Raw genomic sequence first — 17652 nt, forward strand, 5'->3', positions numbered from 1 at the left:
ATCTTCTGCAGATTAGGTAGGATGTCAGACACACACACACACACACACACACACACACACACATCTTCTGCAGATTAGGTAGGACCTCAGACACACGCAAGTCCTCTGTAGAAAAAGCAGCCATCTGTTGGTAAACAGCCATCATATTTACTGCTGGATGTCCAATAGGATGCATCAGTGCTGTCAGTCACTCTATGGAAAAGTGTGTGATTAGTCAGGAAAGTCACTGTCTTGCGTAATGGCAGCCGGTGAGGCTGGATTATACTTGGGGTTTAATGGTGCACAATCGGATATGCTTCAGTCCTGGACATACACCCCTGAAATTTCTGCATTCATTAAAATCCAAGAAAAAGATTTGACCACCTTCCACTACTTGCTCTAAACCGATTTGCTTTCATATTCACGCAAACCCCCCGTTCACACACTGTAAACAGATTTCCCCTCTATATTCACAGACTCCATATACTCCCACTGAAAACAGCACTTACCTGTATATACGCATTGACTCTTACAGTCACACTCTAAACAGATTTACCTGTAAATGTGTACAGGCTTCCCATACACAGACTGTAAACAGATTAAATAAAAATGTTCACAGACTACACTCGCTCAACATTTATCTAATGCACTGACTGCAGTTGTCACTGTAACATCTCTGTTTTCCAGTCCGACTGGAGCTCAGGGTTATTGTCGGCTGTAGGACCCCCCCACCTCCAATCCTGCCCCTTTGTGCACCCCTGCCCCTGTACCACCACAGCCCCCCGCCCCCAATTCCTCACCCCCCCCCCCCCCCCCCTCTGTTAGGGCTCCTGGGCTCAGTGCTCTCTGGGACTACCAGCTTTTTCTGCTGTTGCTATGACGACAGTTAGCTCTGGGGAAAGGAGGATCTGAGAGAATGGAACTACCCTGTCCTGCACACACAAACACACATACAGTATCGTACTACACACTACGCACATGACATGTACATACACACGTACGGACACACACACATAGTATACACAAACGGTACAATACACTACACACTACACATCACAGATACAACACACACACATTGCAAAGTATATATACTACACTACACACACTCCATACACCACACTCAGGCACATGGCACTCTCAGTCACACTACACAAACACACATGTACATACTACAAACACTAGACCTCCACACACTGCACCCTCTCACATACAGTACAAACACCCTACACATCCACAGACTAAACAATACACACACACACTCTACATTCATACAGTACACTACTTGCATGCTACACACACAACACACTCGCACGTGCACACACCCGCGTGTGTGCGCACACACGCTCACACACGTACGATAACATGTACACTCAAGACATGACGTAGTGTAAAAATGAGCAGTGCTGTAACAGAGAGAGCGCTATTACACCAGTGTATCACACTGACCACTGCCGCACATGTACCCCCCACCTGTCTGTCTCCCATCACTCTGTCTCACCTTCTCTCTGTCTCACATCACTCTGTCTCGCCTTCTCTCTGACCACTGCCGCACATGCACCCTGGGGGGTGGGGGTTACCTTAAGATACTGACACTGACAGGAGGACCTCGTCTTCTCCTCACCTGTCTGTCTCCCATCACTCTGTCTCGCCTTCTCTCTGTCTCACGTCACTCTGTCTCGGCTTCTCTCTGCGTCTGTCTCTCTCTGAAAGCCAAATGTGGATGAGGTGCCTACTGCCCCATCATGCTGTGGTCCAAATTTAAACATCCCGAGACACTCTCACCTAAAGAATGCTGTTTTAACAATATACTAGGGACTACATGCGTCTGTCAGCTACTTCTCATCTCTCACAGTAACCAAGAATCAGTGTGTGCGTGCGTGCGTGCGTGCGTGCGTGCGTGCGTGCGTGCGTGCGTGCGTGCGTGCGTGCGTGCGTGCGTGCGTGCGTGCGTGCGTGCGTGCCTTCGTGTGTGTGTGTGTGTGGCCTGTAGCGTAGTGGTTAAGGTACATGACTGGGACACGCAAGGTCGGTGGTTCTAATCCCGGTGTAGCCACAATAAGATCCGCACAGCCGTTGGGCCCTTGAGCAAGGCCCTTGACCCTGCATTGCTCCAAGGGACAATTGTCTCCTGCTTAGTCTAATCAACTGTACGATGGTCTGGGTAAGAGTGTCAAAGAGTGCCAAATGCCAATGTAATGTAGATATTAAGTAAAACAGAGCCCCAAATATAGCGGTGCACCATGCCACCACTGTATGTGTGAAATTGACTCTTCACAAGGAGTGAATGCTGTCCACACATTCTTCTGAATTCACTAGTATCAATACCACCTCCATGCACCTGCACCCGAGTTTTGACTTTGGCTGTTCCACCATCGTGGAACTCTCTCGAGGGTAGAGAAGAGCCAGGCCCATAATGAGTGGCTGTCTTTTCTTGTAAACAAGAAAACTTTATTAAAAAAAAAAAAAAAAGTTATCGGCCATTTTTATGTGCTAGAGATGTTTCATAACTGACAAAGAAAGTTGGTTGACAGCCCCGTAATGTGAATATGCAAATGTTACATTGGTGTTGATCAGAAAGGATATTTTTTTTAAATTACTATACATCCATGTACTGCAGCAATTGAAGAAGTTCTAGAGCGGGAAAAGAGAGTTTTTTCACGAGTGTTGATTCCTGTTTTTGTTGACCTGAGCTTTGAAAGAGGCAAAAGTTACGAGGGCCCAGTGCCCCAGAGGACCCCATTGAGCCCATCTGGCTCGGGGAGCTGCCACTGTATTGAAGACCAATTGACCTAGATGACATTTGACCTCTGACCTGTGACCCCTTCCCCCTTCTGGGCCACTGGCAGCACGTGGCAGCTGGGGGTGCTGGGAGAGTAAGAAAAGCAGGAGGGCAGTGGGCAGGGAGGTGAGTAAGGGGGTTATTCACACAATGCTAATTACTTAACTCTTGCTTAATTATACCTCCACCCCCCCCCCCCCCAATTGCCCACCCCCATGCAGCCAATGGTATGTCCTATATCAAGCTCATCAAATGGTAAATGGTTGGCATTTATATAGCGCCTTTATCCAAAGCGCTGTACAATTGATGCTTCTCATTCACCCATTCATACACACACTCACACACCGACAGCGATTGGCTGCCATGCAAGGCATCAACCAGCTCGCCAGGAGCATTTAGGGGTTAGGTGTCATGCTCAGGGACACTTCGACACAGTCCGGACGGGGGGATCGAACCGGCAACCCTCCGACTGCCAGACGACTGCTCTTACAGCCTGAGCCAATGAGACGACTGCTCTTACTGCCTGAGCCAATGAGACGACTGCTCTTACTGCCTGAGCCAATGAGACGACTGCTCTTACCGCCTGAGCCAATGAGACGACTGCTCTTACTGCCTGAGCCATGTGGCCCCAGCTCATGAGTGGGTGAATGCCCTGCCCAGGGGTATGGTGAAATGGGATATATCCCACCAGTCAGATCTCCTCTGGTCAGCTGGGTGCCTGTAGTCTGCCTATGCCACCTGCATAGGACCTCCTTAGACCTCCTCCAAAGATCAAAAACAATGTCCAAAGTAGTCAACCAAAGGTGACTTTTTTTTTTTTTTTATCATTGCTTCTTCCATGTCCATCTCAGGATTGTCAACTGCTGACACTCGGTGTTGAAATGCCGGTAGTGCGCCTCGCTCCATTGAAAAATAAAGAATATCAGTCTCTTCATGTGTGGGTGTCTGTGGTCTCTGTTGCTATGAATAGCAGGTTCACTGCCACTGGTGTGTGTGTTCCTGGCAACACCACCATGAGCCAAGCATGCATTTTTTAAAATTTGCTGTTAAATAGCTCTAAAAGGAACACATTAAACTGGCTGCTGCTACTATAGGCTATTCATTATTTGGGGTTTAGTTTATATCTACTGCATGGAATTAGATTTCTCAGAGGTTTTTTGGCATGAGACACTGTATGTCACTTTGCATAAAAGCATCTGCTGAATAAAATGTAATGTAAAAAATGTAATGTAGCAAAAAAAATGTGCATCTCGAGTGCGCAGCTAGCTCACTAGGACTAGTACATTCCCTGAGGGCTGCTGTGTGTGTTCAGTATTTTGTTCTTTTGAATAAAAATAAATAAATAAATAATTCTCTCAAATTTGGTGCCATCAGCATTGGCTCCAGGGTTGTCACTGTGCCAGCTTCACCCCCCACCAGGAGCCCGAGACACAGTAGTTGGGGTAATTGTGGAACTGAATAGGTTGGGGGTTTGGCATAAAAAGTCAGAATTAAAAAGTTTTTTTGAAAGGGGACGCACAGATACTGCTTTCTTACATGGCCCAAAATGTTGTTGCCACACGCCAGTCTTTATCTCTACAGGCCCCACAGTCCTACAAAGAGAGGTAGGGGAGTTTGCACTGATGACATTTTACTCACCAGTTCACTGTATGGATCTTCTGACCACTACTAACCACTGTGCGGGTATGCCCCATGCTCTTCTGACCAGTCCACTGTGTGGGTGGGCACCATGGTCTCCTGACCAGTCGACTGTGTGGGTGGGCACCATGGTCTCCTGACCAGTCCACTGTGTGGGTGGGCACCATGATCACCTGACCAGTCCACTGTGTGGATGGGCTCCATGGTCTCCTGACCAGTCCACTGTGTGGGTGGGCACCATGGTCTCCTGACCAGTCCACTCGGGTGGCAGAAAGACAGGAGCTACGGCTGCCCCGAATGAGAAGGGTGGTGTATAATAGATAATGAGATGTCCCTGTCTTATTGTGCTGCACTAATCACCTCTGGTCAAGTGGCACACAAGGCCTGGTCAGGTGTCCTCCACCTCCAGCCCACTGCCTGTGTGAGCTGAGCTTACTGCAAAGAAGCAGCAGCCTGACAGAGGACAGAGCGTGGGTATGATCTGATCTTCAATAATGATGATACATTTTACTATTGATAATAGTCATGGTATCACTACTATTACTACTAGTACTACTACTAATAATAGTAATTAGTATTACTAGTAGTATTATTGATAATATCATTATTATTATTATTATTATTATTATCCATCCATCCATCCATCCATTATCTTAACCCGCTTATCCTGGACAGGGTCACAGGGGGGCTGGAGCCTATCCCAGCATACATTGGGCGAAAGGCAGGAATACACCCTGGACAGGTCGCCAGTCCATCGCAGGGCACACGCACCATTCACTCACACACGCATACCTATGGGCAATTTAGACTCTCCAATCAGCCTAACCTGCATGTCTTTGGACTGTGGGAGGAAACCGGAGTACCCGGAGGAAACCCACGCAGACACGGGGAGAACATGCAAACTCCGCACAGAGAGGCCCCGGCCGACGGGGATTCAAACCCAGGATCTCCTTGCTGTGAGGCGGCAGTGCTACCCACTGCACCATCCGTGCCGCCTATTACTATTATTATTATTATTATTATTATTATTATTATTATTATTATTATTATTATTATTACAACTATTCTAAGTATATATTTGTTCCATGTATTATTACATGTAACAATCAACATTTAACAAAGTTTTAACAAACAGTCAATTCATTCATACCTACACTTACAGTAGGAGGCCTTTTTTTTTTTTTTTTTTTTTTTTTTGCAATAATAAGTTGTTGCACTGCGAGTTTGTAATTTCGGTACGAGGTACGAAAGCTGTCCATTGCTTGGCTCAGTCTGCCCATTTAAAACAGGGAGGCCACCGGCAGGTGTTTAATTACCAGTTTGGGACAGTGGGGGAGGGGTGGCATCGCCAGCACGCCGACACGCCCTTCCCCCCCCCCCCCCCCCCCCCCCCGCGAGATGCATATTATGTCGTGGGTTCGAAGTCAGGAGCGAGTCGCCAAAACACAGCTGGAGGCATCGGCACGGGCATGGTTGCCAGGGAAACGAGATCGAGCTTGGGCAATCCCGTGGCAACCACTAACATAAATAGCATGCAGATGAACAGAGGAATATAGAGGGTCCCCAATCCCTCCTGAGAGTGCTTCTGGTCGCCGCTCCACGACTGGACGAGAGAGGGCGCTGTTTACCCGTCACAGTAGCCTATTCAAGCGCATGGCCGTGCTGAGGTCTGTGGCGATGCAGTCGTCCCACCTCTCACCGGAAGATCCGGGAGTCTTCCGGAATGTGGTATCGGCTCCCCGATATCCACGAGAGGTCAGGAATCTCCCACAAATCAGCACCTTGCTGAAGTGTGTGTAATTTGAGAACTTGATTATGATTCCAATGGATAAACTGTCAAGGATGCAGAGTATGTCAGCATCCCCCACCCAATCACATTATGTGCAAGCAACATAAAGTGTAAGGGTGTTGGAGATGTATCTAATCAATGTGTTGGTTTTATTACTTATATATTGGTTTTATTACTTGCTCTTGTTTTTTTGTTGTTGTTTTTTTATTCTTGCTATGTGTGTTTTTGTTCTGCGCCATGTGCTTTGAATGTGGGAAAAGCACTTCACAAATTACATTATTATTATTATTATTATTATTATTATTATTATTATTATATGCCTGTTTTATGTGTGTGTCTCTCTCTCTCTCTCTGTGAGAGAGAGAGAGATTGTGTTGAACTATGAATTCACCTGTCTGGGGGTCAAGTGAAAAACAATATTGATAATATAAGATTTATTAAAAGAATTACGCCTATGTCATGGAATGATGTGAAAACAGTGTATTCTCTGGAATTTGTCCAAACAAGATACCATCTTGTCTGTTACATGTTACGTACCTGTTAATTAGAGCTGTAGGTCTAATGCCGTTGGAAAAAAAGAAAAAGAAAATCAACATTTCTTAAAAACCAAAGATTCAACAATGGAAAAGATAATATGGTAAGTTTAATGTGTTATAAATGAAACGCTTTATATGGCTACGTGAAGGGGATATTTAGTCGGCACATTGACCATCAACGATGGAAGTGTTAAAAGCCCAACTAACTTCTATAGCTGAAACTGACAAATGTAAAAAAAATAAAAAATAAAAAAGCCAAAGCAAATCGTATTCGTGACCAACTGGGATACCAGCTCACTTCCTTTAACAAAACAGAATCATGTCTAAGCACAACTGCTGCTGAAGTGTTACATGTATTTATTGTCCTTCGAAACGCAACCGATACAATTTTAACTGGTCCTTTCTGTGTTTTCGGTCGTAGTCGAGGAACTTGTAGACATTGCATTGGTTGAAGCAGTTTCGTCATTTAGTTACAGCTCAAGTCCGTCGCTTTGTACTTGCTAGGTATGACGACGCCTGCATGGCAGATATCGAAATCACTGACACTATCGCGTCTAACCATATATGGAGATATAGCCAAGATTTAGTTTGAGTTTTATCGGTTGCTCTTTACAATGTTTTGTACATTTCATTGAATGATGAATACGTGAAAAATGCATTCCGCCGTAGGCACATAGCCCAAGTATTCAAATGAGTAGCCTATATTACGCAGTTAAATGCAGTATAGCCTATATTATATATTATATGATTGCGAGATTAAGACAATCAATAGATCATGTGGTTCTCCAGCACCAGGATTGTCAACCCCCGTACTGTTTATTTGCCATTGAATTTTACTTTTAGCTTTGCCTGTGCTGACAAAGGATGGTGCAAAATTGGCCATTAAGATGTTAACATTGACACAGGGGAGGGAATTCCTCAGGATCGTCTTCATAGCTACAACAGCAATATTGTACCTAGCAACCATATTTTCAGTGTACCATAACATGTTACTCTATTAAAAAATTAACTGCTTTGTAAATGGTCTACCATGTGCAGTGGGGACAACGTCGAGAGGGCGGAGACCGGTGACGTAAGAGTTTAGGGTAAATGTAGTTTCATTCAACTGTACGATTCGTGACCCGGGAAAAGTCACGCCTGAATATCGTGACCGAAAAAGAAAGCCTCTGTACGTGCGCGGGTCAGAGAAACCACGCGTCCACACAAACCTCAAACTTCGAGGAATCAAACTCTCTCTCTTTCGCTTCATCTCTTCTGTTCGGTTGCAGCAACAGGTAAATCTCGTTGCTCCCTTTCACTTCAGATGAGCATATTTTCCTCTTTAGCTATCAGAATATCGCAGAACTGAGGTGATGTCTTCTTTGCAGGAGCTATATGTCAGTGCACTTAGCGTCATTTCTTTGCAACTATAGTCAATTACTAAACCTAAGGATTCATATATGAATTCTAACTTCAACTAACTTTTGAATTAAGTTACCCTAATTCAAGTAGCCTGCTTGGAAGTAGCCTAGTTTGCGCTTCCACGGAAAATCATTTGCTTTCATTGTCAACACAAAGTGTTAAAACAGTGTATTTCAAATAATATATGCCTATTAAAATAATATTACAATGGCATGCATTCCCCTACGTTTTTAAATTTACCGATTGATTCGCGTAATGTTGCACGAAATGTGCGCTGGGCCGTTATCTTTTTTATTCAGTCTGAGGGCTCGTACGGGCGCACTGTTACAGCTGCAAAGTGTAACTAACTTATTGTAGCATGGCTTGCGCCTCAGTAGAATTCGTGGGCTGCAGAAGGAAAAAAAACCTGATTCAGTGAGTTTGATTAACGCCGTTGTTACGAAAGCTAAGCTAGGCTAATGTTTTTTGAAAACGATATTTTATATTGACCTGCTAGTCCATTGTCGACCCGTTTCGTTTGTATCAACACCTGTGTGTGATTATGTGCGTGTTATTACGTTATTATGGGGCAAAGTTAACAATGCTGTCATCAATTTAATAAGTTATTGGCCTATGACTGGATATCAAATTGAGCCGCATTATATTTGAACTTGGTGCACGCGCCGTAAACTCTAAATGTTGTCATAACTGGATTCCCTTATTGTTCACGTGTATTATTGTTATTAGTAGTATTATGCATTGGTTGTTTCATAGCTGAATTCATATTTTCATCCAGAGACCATGCGCTGGTTTCAGTTTCACTGAGCGTTGTCACTGCCTCCGGCGATGGATTTGGTGCTGTACATTTTAAAATCGAGATTTAAAGATTGAAAGGTGACATTTTACAATGGTTGAGTAAAGGAAGTATTATTTGTGTTTTTTTAAAGAGGAAGCGATATACGTTGTGACAGTTTATCCATTGGAATCATAATCTCGTTGCGGCCGAAACTTTTGTCACCCAGTTTTTAACTTATGCTTCGCTCTTCAACATCAACGTTCAATTTAAATGCTGAAAGGGTTAATGCTGTTTATTTTTTTATTTTATTTTATTTTTTATTTTTTTCAGAAATGGTAGCAAGAGAGTACTTGTAGATTTGAATATTCTTACTAAGCTGAATCTGAATATGTTGCAGCCAGCATGGGCATCAGACTAGAAATGGTTAATAACCTGCACAAGATGGTTATTTGGAAGGACATTTATTAGATGTCCTTACAAACATTTATTTAATCACAACCAAATTGCACTGACCCTCTTTCTGCGACTGGTTCTTTAAGGTGCAAAAAAATAAAGAAAAATAAAATCCAGTGAGCAGCAGTTCTGCAGACAGAAATGCATTGTTAATGAAAGTTGTTAGAGGAGAATGGCCAGACTGGTCAAAGCTGACAGTAACGCAAATACATTATAACAGTGGCATGCAGAAGAACATCGCTGAGCACACAACGCATAATATCTAAGTGGATCGGCTACAGCAGGAGAAGTCTAAATAGTCTAATAAAGACCTAATAAAGTGCTCGGTGAGTGTATATCTAGCATTTTCTGAGATCATGATGATTGAGGTGACACCAGTCTCTGATTGAGGGCTGTTTGTGTTGCGTGTGCAGGTGTTGGACTGCAGCCATGCCTCTGAACGAATACTCCCCCTCCACCATCATGGCTGAGAGCGACAAGATGGCGGCCACGGTAGGTCCCTCTTTCACTAAAATTAGAATATAATTCAGAAGTTGGCTAGCTAGCTATTTGTAAATGGTAAATGGCAGGAATTTATATAGCGCCTTTATCCAAAGCGCTGTACAACTGATGCTTCTCCATTCACCCATTCATACACACACGGTGATTGGCTGCCATGCAAGGCCCCGACCAGCTCGTCAGGAGCATTTGGGGGTTAGGCGTCTTGCTCAGGGACACTTCGACACAGCCCGGGCGGGGGATCGAACCGGCAACCCTCCGACTGCCAGACGACTGCTCTTACTGCCTGAGCCATGTCGCCATGTTGTGATAACAAACTGACTGAAACCAAGCTGTATGGCCCGCAGTGGCACACAGCCAGAGCAACGGGCCTTGATGCAGGCATGGGGGCAGCCTATAGCGTAGTGGTTAAGGTTAGGGTTAAGGTACATGACTGGGGCAGGCAAGGTCGGTGGTTCGAAACCCGAGCAAGGCCCTTAGTTGCTTCGGGGGAGGATTGTCTCCTGCTTAGTGTAATCAACTGTACGTCGCTCTGGATAAGAGCGTCTGCCAAAATGCCAATAATGTAATGTAATGCATCAGTTCGTTACAGTTGCACACCCAGGACCGGGGTTCGATTCCCGGTCCTGTCAAAAGCTGAGTTTGGTCGGCTCTCGTGGAGCGGCGTAATTGGCTCGCTGCTCCAAGGGAGGGACTCAGCAGGGACTAGGAGGGGTCGCCGCGTGCATGCACCTCGGTGCGCCTCGGAATTACGGTCGCAGGCTGTGAGACGAGACGGCTTGAAGAAGGTGTGCTGTTCTCCCTCTGGGCCACCAAAGGGACGGGGTCGTAAGCGGTGTATCCCCAGCTAACACTAATTGGATTAGATAGGGTACAATTGGGTACGAAATTGGGAGAAAATGGGGGGAAATGAGAATTTTTTTTTTTTAAAAACCAAAAAAAAAACCAAGCTGAATTTTTAAATTAGGTAACCTGGTTCAGTTAGGCCTACTAGAATTACATTACAGGCATTTAGCAGGCACTCTTATCCAGAGCGACGTACAACGAAGTGCAGACTGAACACAGGGACAAGTGTGATGAGGACCCTAGAGGACAGTACAGTTCTGATACAGTACAGTGCTGCGTATAATAGGAAGCAAAACCGCAGTCAAAACCTGCATTTAAATATATAAAGGAAAGTATATTTGCTTTATTCTGTTCATATTAGATGAAGAAATATCAAAGGTGTTTCTTCTTTTACATATTGTATGATAAAATAATAAATGGCGCCAAGTTCCAACACAGTGCTGTACATGCATAGCCTTTATGAGAAATGAAAAAAGATTGAGAAGGCATGTATTCAATCCGTTCGTCATAACTACCTGTAGGTGGCACTGTGGATCACTGCCGATCCCAGTGCCTCTCGGCAGAACCAAAGATGGTAGAGTGAATATATTATATATATATATTATATTATATATTATTGGCATTTGGCAGACGCTCTTATCCAGAGCGACGTACAGTTGATTTGACTAAGCAGGAGACAATCCTCCCCTGGAGCAATGCAGGGTTAAGGGCCTTGCTCAAGGGCCCAACGGCTGTGCGGATCTTATTGTGGCTACACCGGGATTAGAACCACCAACCTTGCGTGTCCCAGTCATTCACCTTAACCACTACGCTACAGGCCGCCATACAATACAAGATACCCATGTTCTAATGCAAGTAAACAAGAGTTGGAATCAGATTGTAGTCGTGATTTCAGCCAGGATTCTTAATATATGACTATTTCTGTGAATATTCAAGCAGTGCGTGGTCATTGAACAGCCAGGTGGAAAGCTAGTGATCAAACTAGCCAGTTTATTTGTTGGTTGTGTAAGAAACCGTGACGTCATGAACATGAAATTATTCAGTCTAGCTTAATATAATTTCCCAAGCTAATGTCAAACCTACTTCACAAATTTGTGTGATGAGGCACCATGTATGTCAGATAAAAAGATTTTCGCAAATGTGCCTTACAGCATTCACATTTCTATCTGAATTTTCTTGACCACTTAGGCCAAACTAATCAGTTATTACACAAATATAATTTGCGACTAAAAAAAACCCCTCACTTGTGATGAGGTTGGGGAAAGAAATCACATGCATTCCCTGTCCATCCAGAATATTACTTCCACCGTATTACCTACTATATGTTGCGGTTTGCACAGGCAGAAAATCCAGCAAACTGCGTCTCTCCATGGTGCCCCGTTCCTCTCTGGCGGAGCACATGGAGACAACATGGCCGACGCCCTGACCAAGCTCACTCTCTTCAGCCGTCCCATTTCTCCACGCGAAGTGTACTTGGGTACTTGCACACTTTGGTGACATATTGTGATGTGGAACATAAGTTTGCATACAGCATGCATGTTTGTATGAATTGTCGGGAGTGCCCATGTATTTTATTGTAGTCATACCACTATTAATAGCTGTGCAAAGCTTCTTGTGTGCTTGCTAACTATAGACAAATTAACCGAGCTTGCTACTATATGAATAAAATAGAAAACTGTAAGATTTGCATCTTTGAAAACATCTTACTTACATTGATATTTCTTTGGTGGCATTTTTCTCCTATAAACACCCAAGCTGACAACTTTAAGACAGGCGTCAACAACAAACGTCACCATCTTGGTGAGATGTGGGTCTGTGAACTTGGCCGAATACCGCTCTGGGCTCTGGATGAAGTGCGCATCAAGCGCACTGAACTTTTGACTATTCGAGAAATGGGACGTACCCACTTACGTTAAGCATGTGAATGTGCGCGTCAGATACCCAAGTGTGATCAAGAGTGCATACTGGCACGGCCCCACTGTGAGCTGTCCACTAGGTGTCCCCTGTCGGTTGTAACATTAAGCGCTTAATACTGGGTGCTAACTGACCAGTCGTAGGCAACTCGGCATCCTATGACGCAGATTCAGCCAGACGTCAATTGAAGTCCCTGAGGAAAACACCCGATTACATATGTGATCCATCCTGTCGTAAGTCGCGACGGCCAATTTCACATAAATCAATATTTATGTAAAAAAAAAAATATGTTTGGGTGTTTTAGGCTTGCATCTTCATTTTGTAGAACAATATCTTGGCTTTCGTAATCTGCATGTCTTGATGCCAAATTCTTAAATTCCCAAGTTCTTACGCTTTAAAGGCAAGATGTCAAAGTGAAAGTAACACCGGAGTCCGTTGTTTGGAGGCCAGCCAGCTTGTCGCCGTTCACCAGTCACATACGACCAAATCAGCTGCGTTAAAGTATTTGCTGGTCTGTATGTCTTAATGTCAAGAGTAGCTAAATGTTCAGAGTAAAAATATGGTTTTAAAGGGTTTATATATAAGATTACACGTTATAGCCCTGAGGTTTTGTTCACCCAGTGTCGGTAGTCTCCCAGCCTCACTTAACGAAACGTTGCAGCCATTTTTTCTCAGAAACATGGTTTGTTGGCACTCGAAACGAAACGGGACACAACTCTCTTGATATATGGAGTAGAGAGATAACTTTGGTATTGTTGGAATGTTTACAGTCTCCTCTTTTGATTCGTTTCTAAAACTCGAAATACGTTTTGGGGTCAATACGACTACATTTTTATCAATACGTAGTTCCGTGACCCAGTTTACTTGGGTATTGTCGTCTGCAGGCGTCTTTTTCTATTGGTTAATATTGTGCATGGGTGTAGTTTTCTCTTGTTTTCTGCAGACGTCTTTCTGCGAGGTCCCATCGGGGTTTTAGGATATCATTTCGTAGAGTTGTGAGCAGGGCGGGGCTTTGGATAGGCTGTGCCTCAGGGTGTGTGCGACTGTGCGCTCATCAGAACAGTGCTACACACAGTAACGATGTCCAGATTATTGATGAGAAATTTGATCCTTTTTCCAACGGCGGTGAGAATCTTGTAGTTGCAGACCACTGCCACTGAATGAATGTAGAGGAAACACTGGTGTTGCCATATTGTCCTCTTGGTCAGTGTCATTTTCACCTATTTGTCAGTATTGTATGTGGATTTTTACAAAGTTGGCCACTCTGCGTAAAGTATCAGTATCCCGATTGATCAGTATTGCATGTTTCCTTTTTGATGGGTGTTCTTCCTTGTTGGTAAGTGTTGTATGTGGACATGTTTCCCTCGGTTATTGCCAAGGGGTAAGGGGACTGTTGAGTTAGTGTAGCCCCCCCCCCCCCCCCAACTGTGATTTCTGGACTAAGCCCTAATGTAGCCCAGGCAAGCTGTGGGGGGCAGTGGAGAGGGGTCACCTGGGGGGGGGTCGCCGGGGTCCAGATGGGACGCCGGCTTTTGTAGCTGTTCAATGGGCCACTTGCTCTAATCGCGTCGCACAAAGGTTTTAAAGAGAGGCTCGCTTTCATTTCAGCACTGCTCATTCAAAACTCCACTGACTTCACGAGTGCGGTGAACCTCTCTCTGTCACACATACTGCACAGGAAACGGTTTAAAGGAGCAGGAGTAATTTATGTTGGTGAGTTTGACTTGGCTGTGTGTGTGTGTGTGTGTGTATGTGTGATAAGAAGGCAATCAAGGACATGCCAACAGTACATTCTGATTTCATTGGTTTCTTTCCAAGTTTTGAAATGTTTTGGGGAAACAAGAATTTTGTTTGTCTCCTTTATCTGTTAAAGTATAGGAGAATCAAAGGTCTCTCTCTTTCTCTCTCTCTTAAGTTTGCAACAGGGGCCACTCAAGGGGGGGAAAAGGCAAAGTGAATCACACACACACACACACACACACTCACACACACACACACACACACACACACATACACACACTCACACATACACACACACGCACGCACATACACACACTCACACATACACACACACACACACACGCACACGTGAGTTCCGGGTTCTGTTGAGTAGAGTGGGAATGCGGAAGGAGAGAAAGCCAGGATCTAGGAACCTGTGACCCTCTGACCTGAGTGTGTGGCTTTGTCTGCACAGGACAGGGGTCACAGTGTGTGGCTTTGTCTGCACAGGACAGGGGTCACAGTGTGAGATTTGAAATTGTGTTTAAACGGGCCGGGGTAAAAAGAGAAATGGGGGGGAGGGGGGGGGGTGAGGGAGACAAAGGAGAAAGGGAGAGAGATGGCCTGACTGCTTCGCCGGCCGTGTCTCTACAAACCTCAATTCTCTCTCATTAGACTGATTTGGCCTAATTGTCAGAATTTCCCGTCACCAGCCCAAACCCTGACAGCCCCGGCCCAGGACTGGGGCTGAGTTCAGAATGGCACCGCATAGGGGACTCTGCTTACTGGAGAGCACTGGATAGGGATTCAGTGGTGAAAAGACCAGATGATTTCGGACACTATGGATTCTGAGCAGGTAGCTTAGCAACGCGCCACGCTTGTGTCGGCTGGCAGCGGCTTGGTGAGGAAGCAAGAAATGGCTGTTTAAAAAATGTTTTCGAACAAGGGATTTCCTGGCTCGTTGTGTACTTGTACTAATTGTGTGTCTGTGATTAATTACTAAAAAAAGAATTCGGACAAAAAAGTTGCGGTTGCTATTTTTGTTGGCGTGAAGATGTTCTGCCAGCCTTACATTTGTAAATGAACGCAGCAGGCTCAACCATTGCCATCTTGACGAAAATCTCTCCAGTGAACAAGTAGTGTACATCGTTTGTACCCTGTATTTTGCAGTGCATTGTGGGTAATATTGAGTGAACTATTTATTGTGTTAAAATTTGGACATCCTACAAAATGGCCAATCTCCTAAATAGTGGACTATATAGTGTATAGGGAGCCATTCCGAACACACTCCTTTTCTCTGGATCCTTGTGAGCTAGCATAGCCGTTAACCCTCCTGTATATCTGAGTGATTGTAAGATAACACAATCGCTAACCCTGTTGCATGTCTGAGCGATCGTAAGCTAGCACAGTCGCTAACCCTGTTGCATGTCTCAGTGATCGTAAGTTGCTCACCCTCCTGTGTGTCCGAGTGATTGTGAGCTAATCAGCCACTAACGTTCCCGTGTGTCACAGTTGCAAGATAGCACAGTTGGCAGTTCCTTAGTTGTGAAAGTGGGGCCTTGTGTCAGCTACGATAACGACAGGAAACAGGAAACCCCACCTGACCCACCAAAGCAGACTCGCATGCAAAGGCACTTTCTACCTGAAGCGCTGAAAGAGGGAAGCTGCACATTTTCAATGTCACTTTGTCACCCTTCAGTGTGTTCATATGTCAGTGTTCCTTGCATACATACCACATTTAGTAGTCTTACAGTAAACATTGTCTGGTTTATTAATCGCTGCTACTGTGACCATTGTAATTATTGAGCAGATATAATGTTCCAAGCAGCTATATGTCCTTTGTATGTCGTATATGCCCTATATTGTATTTGTGTTATACTTTAGGAAATTAGGCTTCATTGTACTGTTGCCTTGGTGCAGTTAGTGCGTTGCAGTAGTGCGGATGGTGTGGTGGGTGTGGGATAAATTTTGGCCATTTTAAGGGACCTTGAGATTGAAGGTTTTTTTGTAAAATGGGGCCCCATTGAGTCCTTTCTCCTCAGCATTCTTGGCGGTCTGTGTGTGGAAGATTGTAACCCGTCTGAAAATGTCTAACCTGCATGTTGTACGTCGGTTATAAGTACAGAAACCGTGTGCTATCCCCAATAATAAATGTTCCCTCTATGTGATAGACATAAATCTGCCTCACTCATACTGTTAAGTGTTTTCTCTTTCCCTCTTTAAGAAAAAGAGTGTGTGTGTGTGTGTGTGTGTGTGTGAGAGAGTTTGTTTCTCTGTAAGAGATTAATTTGGTTAATTTGATCCTTGAAGTACAAAAATGTCCCTCCACTGTCACTTTGTTTCTGAGAGCGTGACATACAGGGTAGAGCGTGAGGTGCAGAGCGTGACGTGCAGGTAGAGCGTGAGCCGCAGGGTAGAGTGTGAGGTGCAGGGTAGAGTGTGAGGTGCAGGTAGAGCGTGAGGTGCAGGGTAGAGCGTGAGGTGCAGGTAGAGTGTGAGGTGCAGGTAGAGCGTGAGGTGCAGAGCGTGAGGTGCAGGTAGAGCGTGAGGTGCAGGGTAGAGCGTGAGGTGCAGGGTAGAGCGTGAGGTGCAGGGTAGAGCGTGAGGTGCAGGGTAGAGCGTGAGGTGCAGGGTAGAGTGTGAGGTGCAGGTAGAGCGTGAGCTGCAGGGTAGAGCGTGAGGTGCAGGTAGAGCGTGAGGTGCAGGTAGAGCGTGAGGTGCAGAGCGTGAGGTGCAGAGCGTGAGGTGCAGGGTAGAGCGTGAGGTGCAGAGCGTGAGGTGCAGGTAGAGCGTGAGGTGCAGGGTAGAACGTGAGGTGCAGGGTAGAGTGTGAGGTGCAGGGTAGAGTGTGAGGTGCAGGTAGAGCGTGAGGTGCAGGTAGAGCGTGAGGTGCAGGTAGAGCGTGAGGTGCAGAGCGTGAGGTGCAGGGTAGAGCGTGAGGTGCAGGGTAGAGCGTGAGGTGCAGGGTAGAGCGTGAGGTGCAGAGCGTGAGGTGCAGGGTAGAGCGTGAGGTGCAGGGTAGAACGTGAGGTGCAGGGTAGAGTGTGAGGTGCAGGTAGAGCGTGAGGTGCAGGTAGAGCGTGAGGTGCAGGTAGAGCGTGAGGTGCAGAGCGTGAGGTGCAGGGTAGAGCGTGAGGTGCAGGGTAGAGCGTGAGGTGCAGAGCGTGAGGTGCAGGGTAGAGCGTGAGGTGCAGGTAGAGCGTGACGTGCAGGGTAGAGTGTGAGGTGCAGGGTAGAGCGTGAGGTGCAGGTAGAGCGTGAGGTGCAGGGTAGAACGTGAGGTGCAGGGTAGAGTGTGAGGTGCAGGGTAGAGTGTGAGGTGCAG

At 45.5% G+C, this 17652-nt stretch overlaps 1 protein-coding gene across 4 annotated transcripts in view; it reads left to right on the top strand.

Moving 5' to 3' along the window:
* Positions 1–7856: 7856 nt before the first annotated feature.
* LOC133110006 (DNA (cytosine-5)-methyltransferase 3B-like) overlaps positions 7857–17652 on the top strand; it is a 40126-nt gene continuing 30330 nt past the window's right edge. For 2 of the 4 annotated variants that reach the window (XM_061219814.1, XM_061219817.1), the window contains exons 1-2: positions 7857–7995; positions 9764–9842. In XM_061219814.1, the coding sequence (XP_061075798.1) occupies positions 9780–9842 (63 nt within the window). In that variant the 5' untranslated portion in view covers positions 7857–7995; positions 9764–9779. Of the gene's footprint in view, positions 7996–9650; positions 9677–9763; positions 9843–12757; positions 12842–17652 lie in introns of those variants that run through there. The other 2 variants (XM_061219815.1, XM_061219816.1) reach the window with 2 other exon arrangements.

The sequence above is a fragment of the Conger conger genome, chromosome 14 (genome assembly GCF_963514075.1).
Source record: "Conger conger chromosome 14, fConCon1.1, whole genome shotgun sequence".
In the NCBI taxonomy this organism is placed as follows: domain Eukaryota; kingdom Metazoa; phylum Chordata; class Actinopteri; order Anguilliformes; family Congridae; genus Conger; species Conger conger.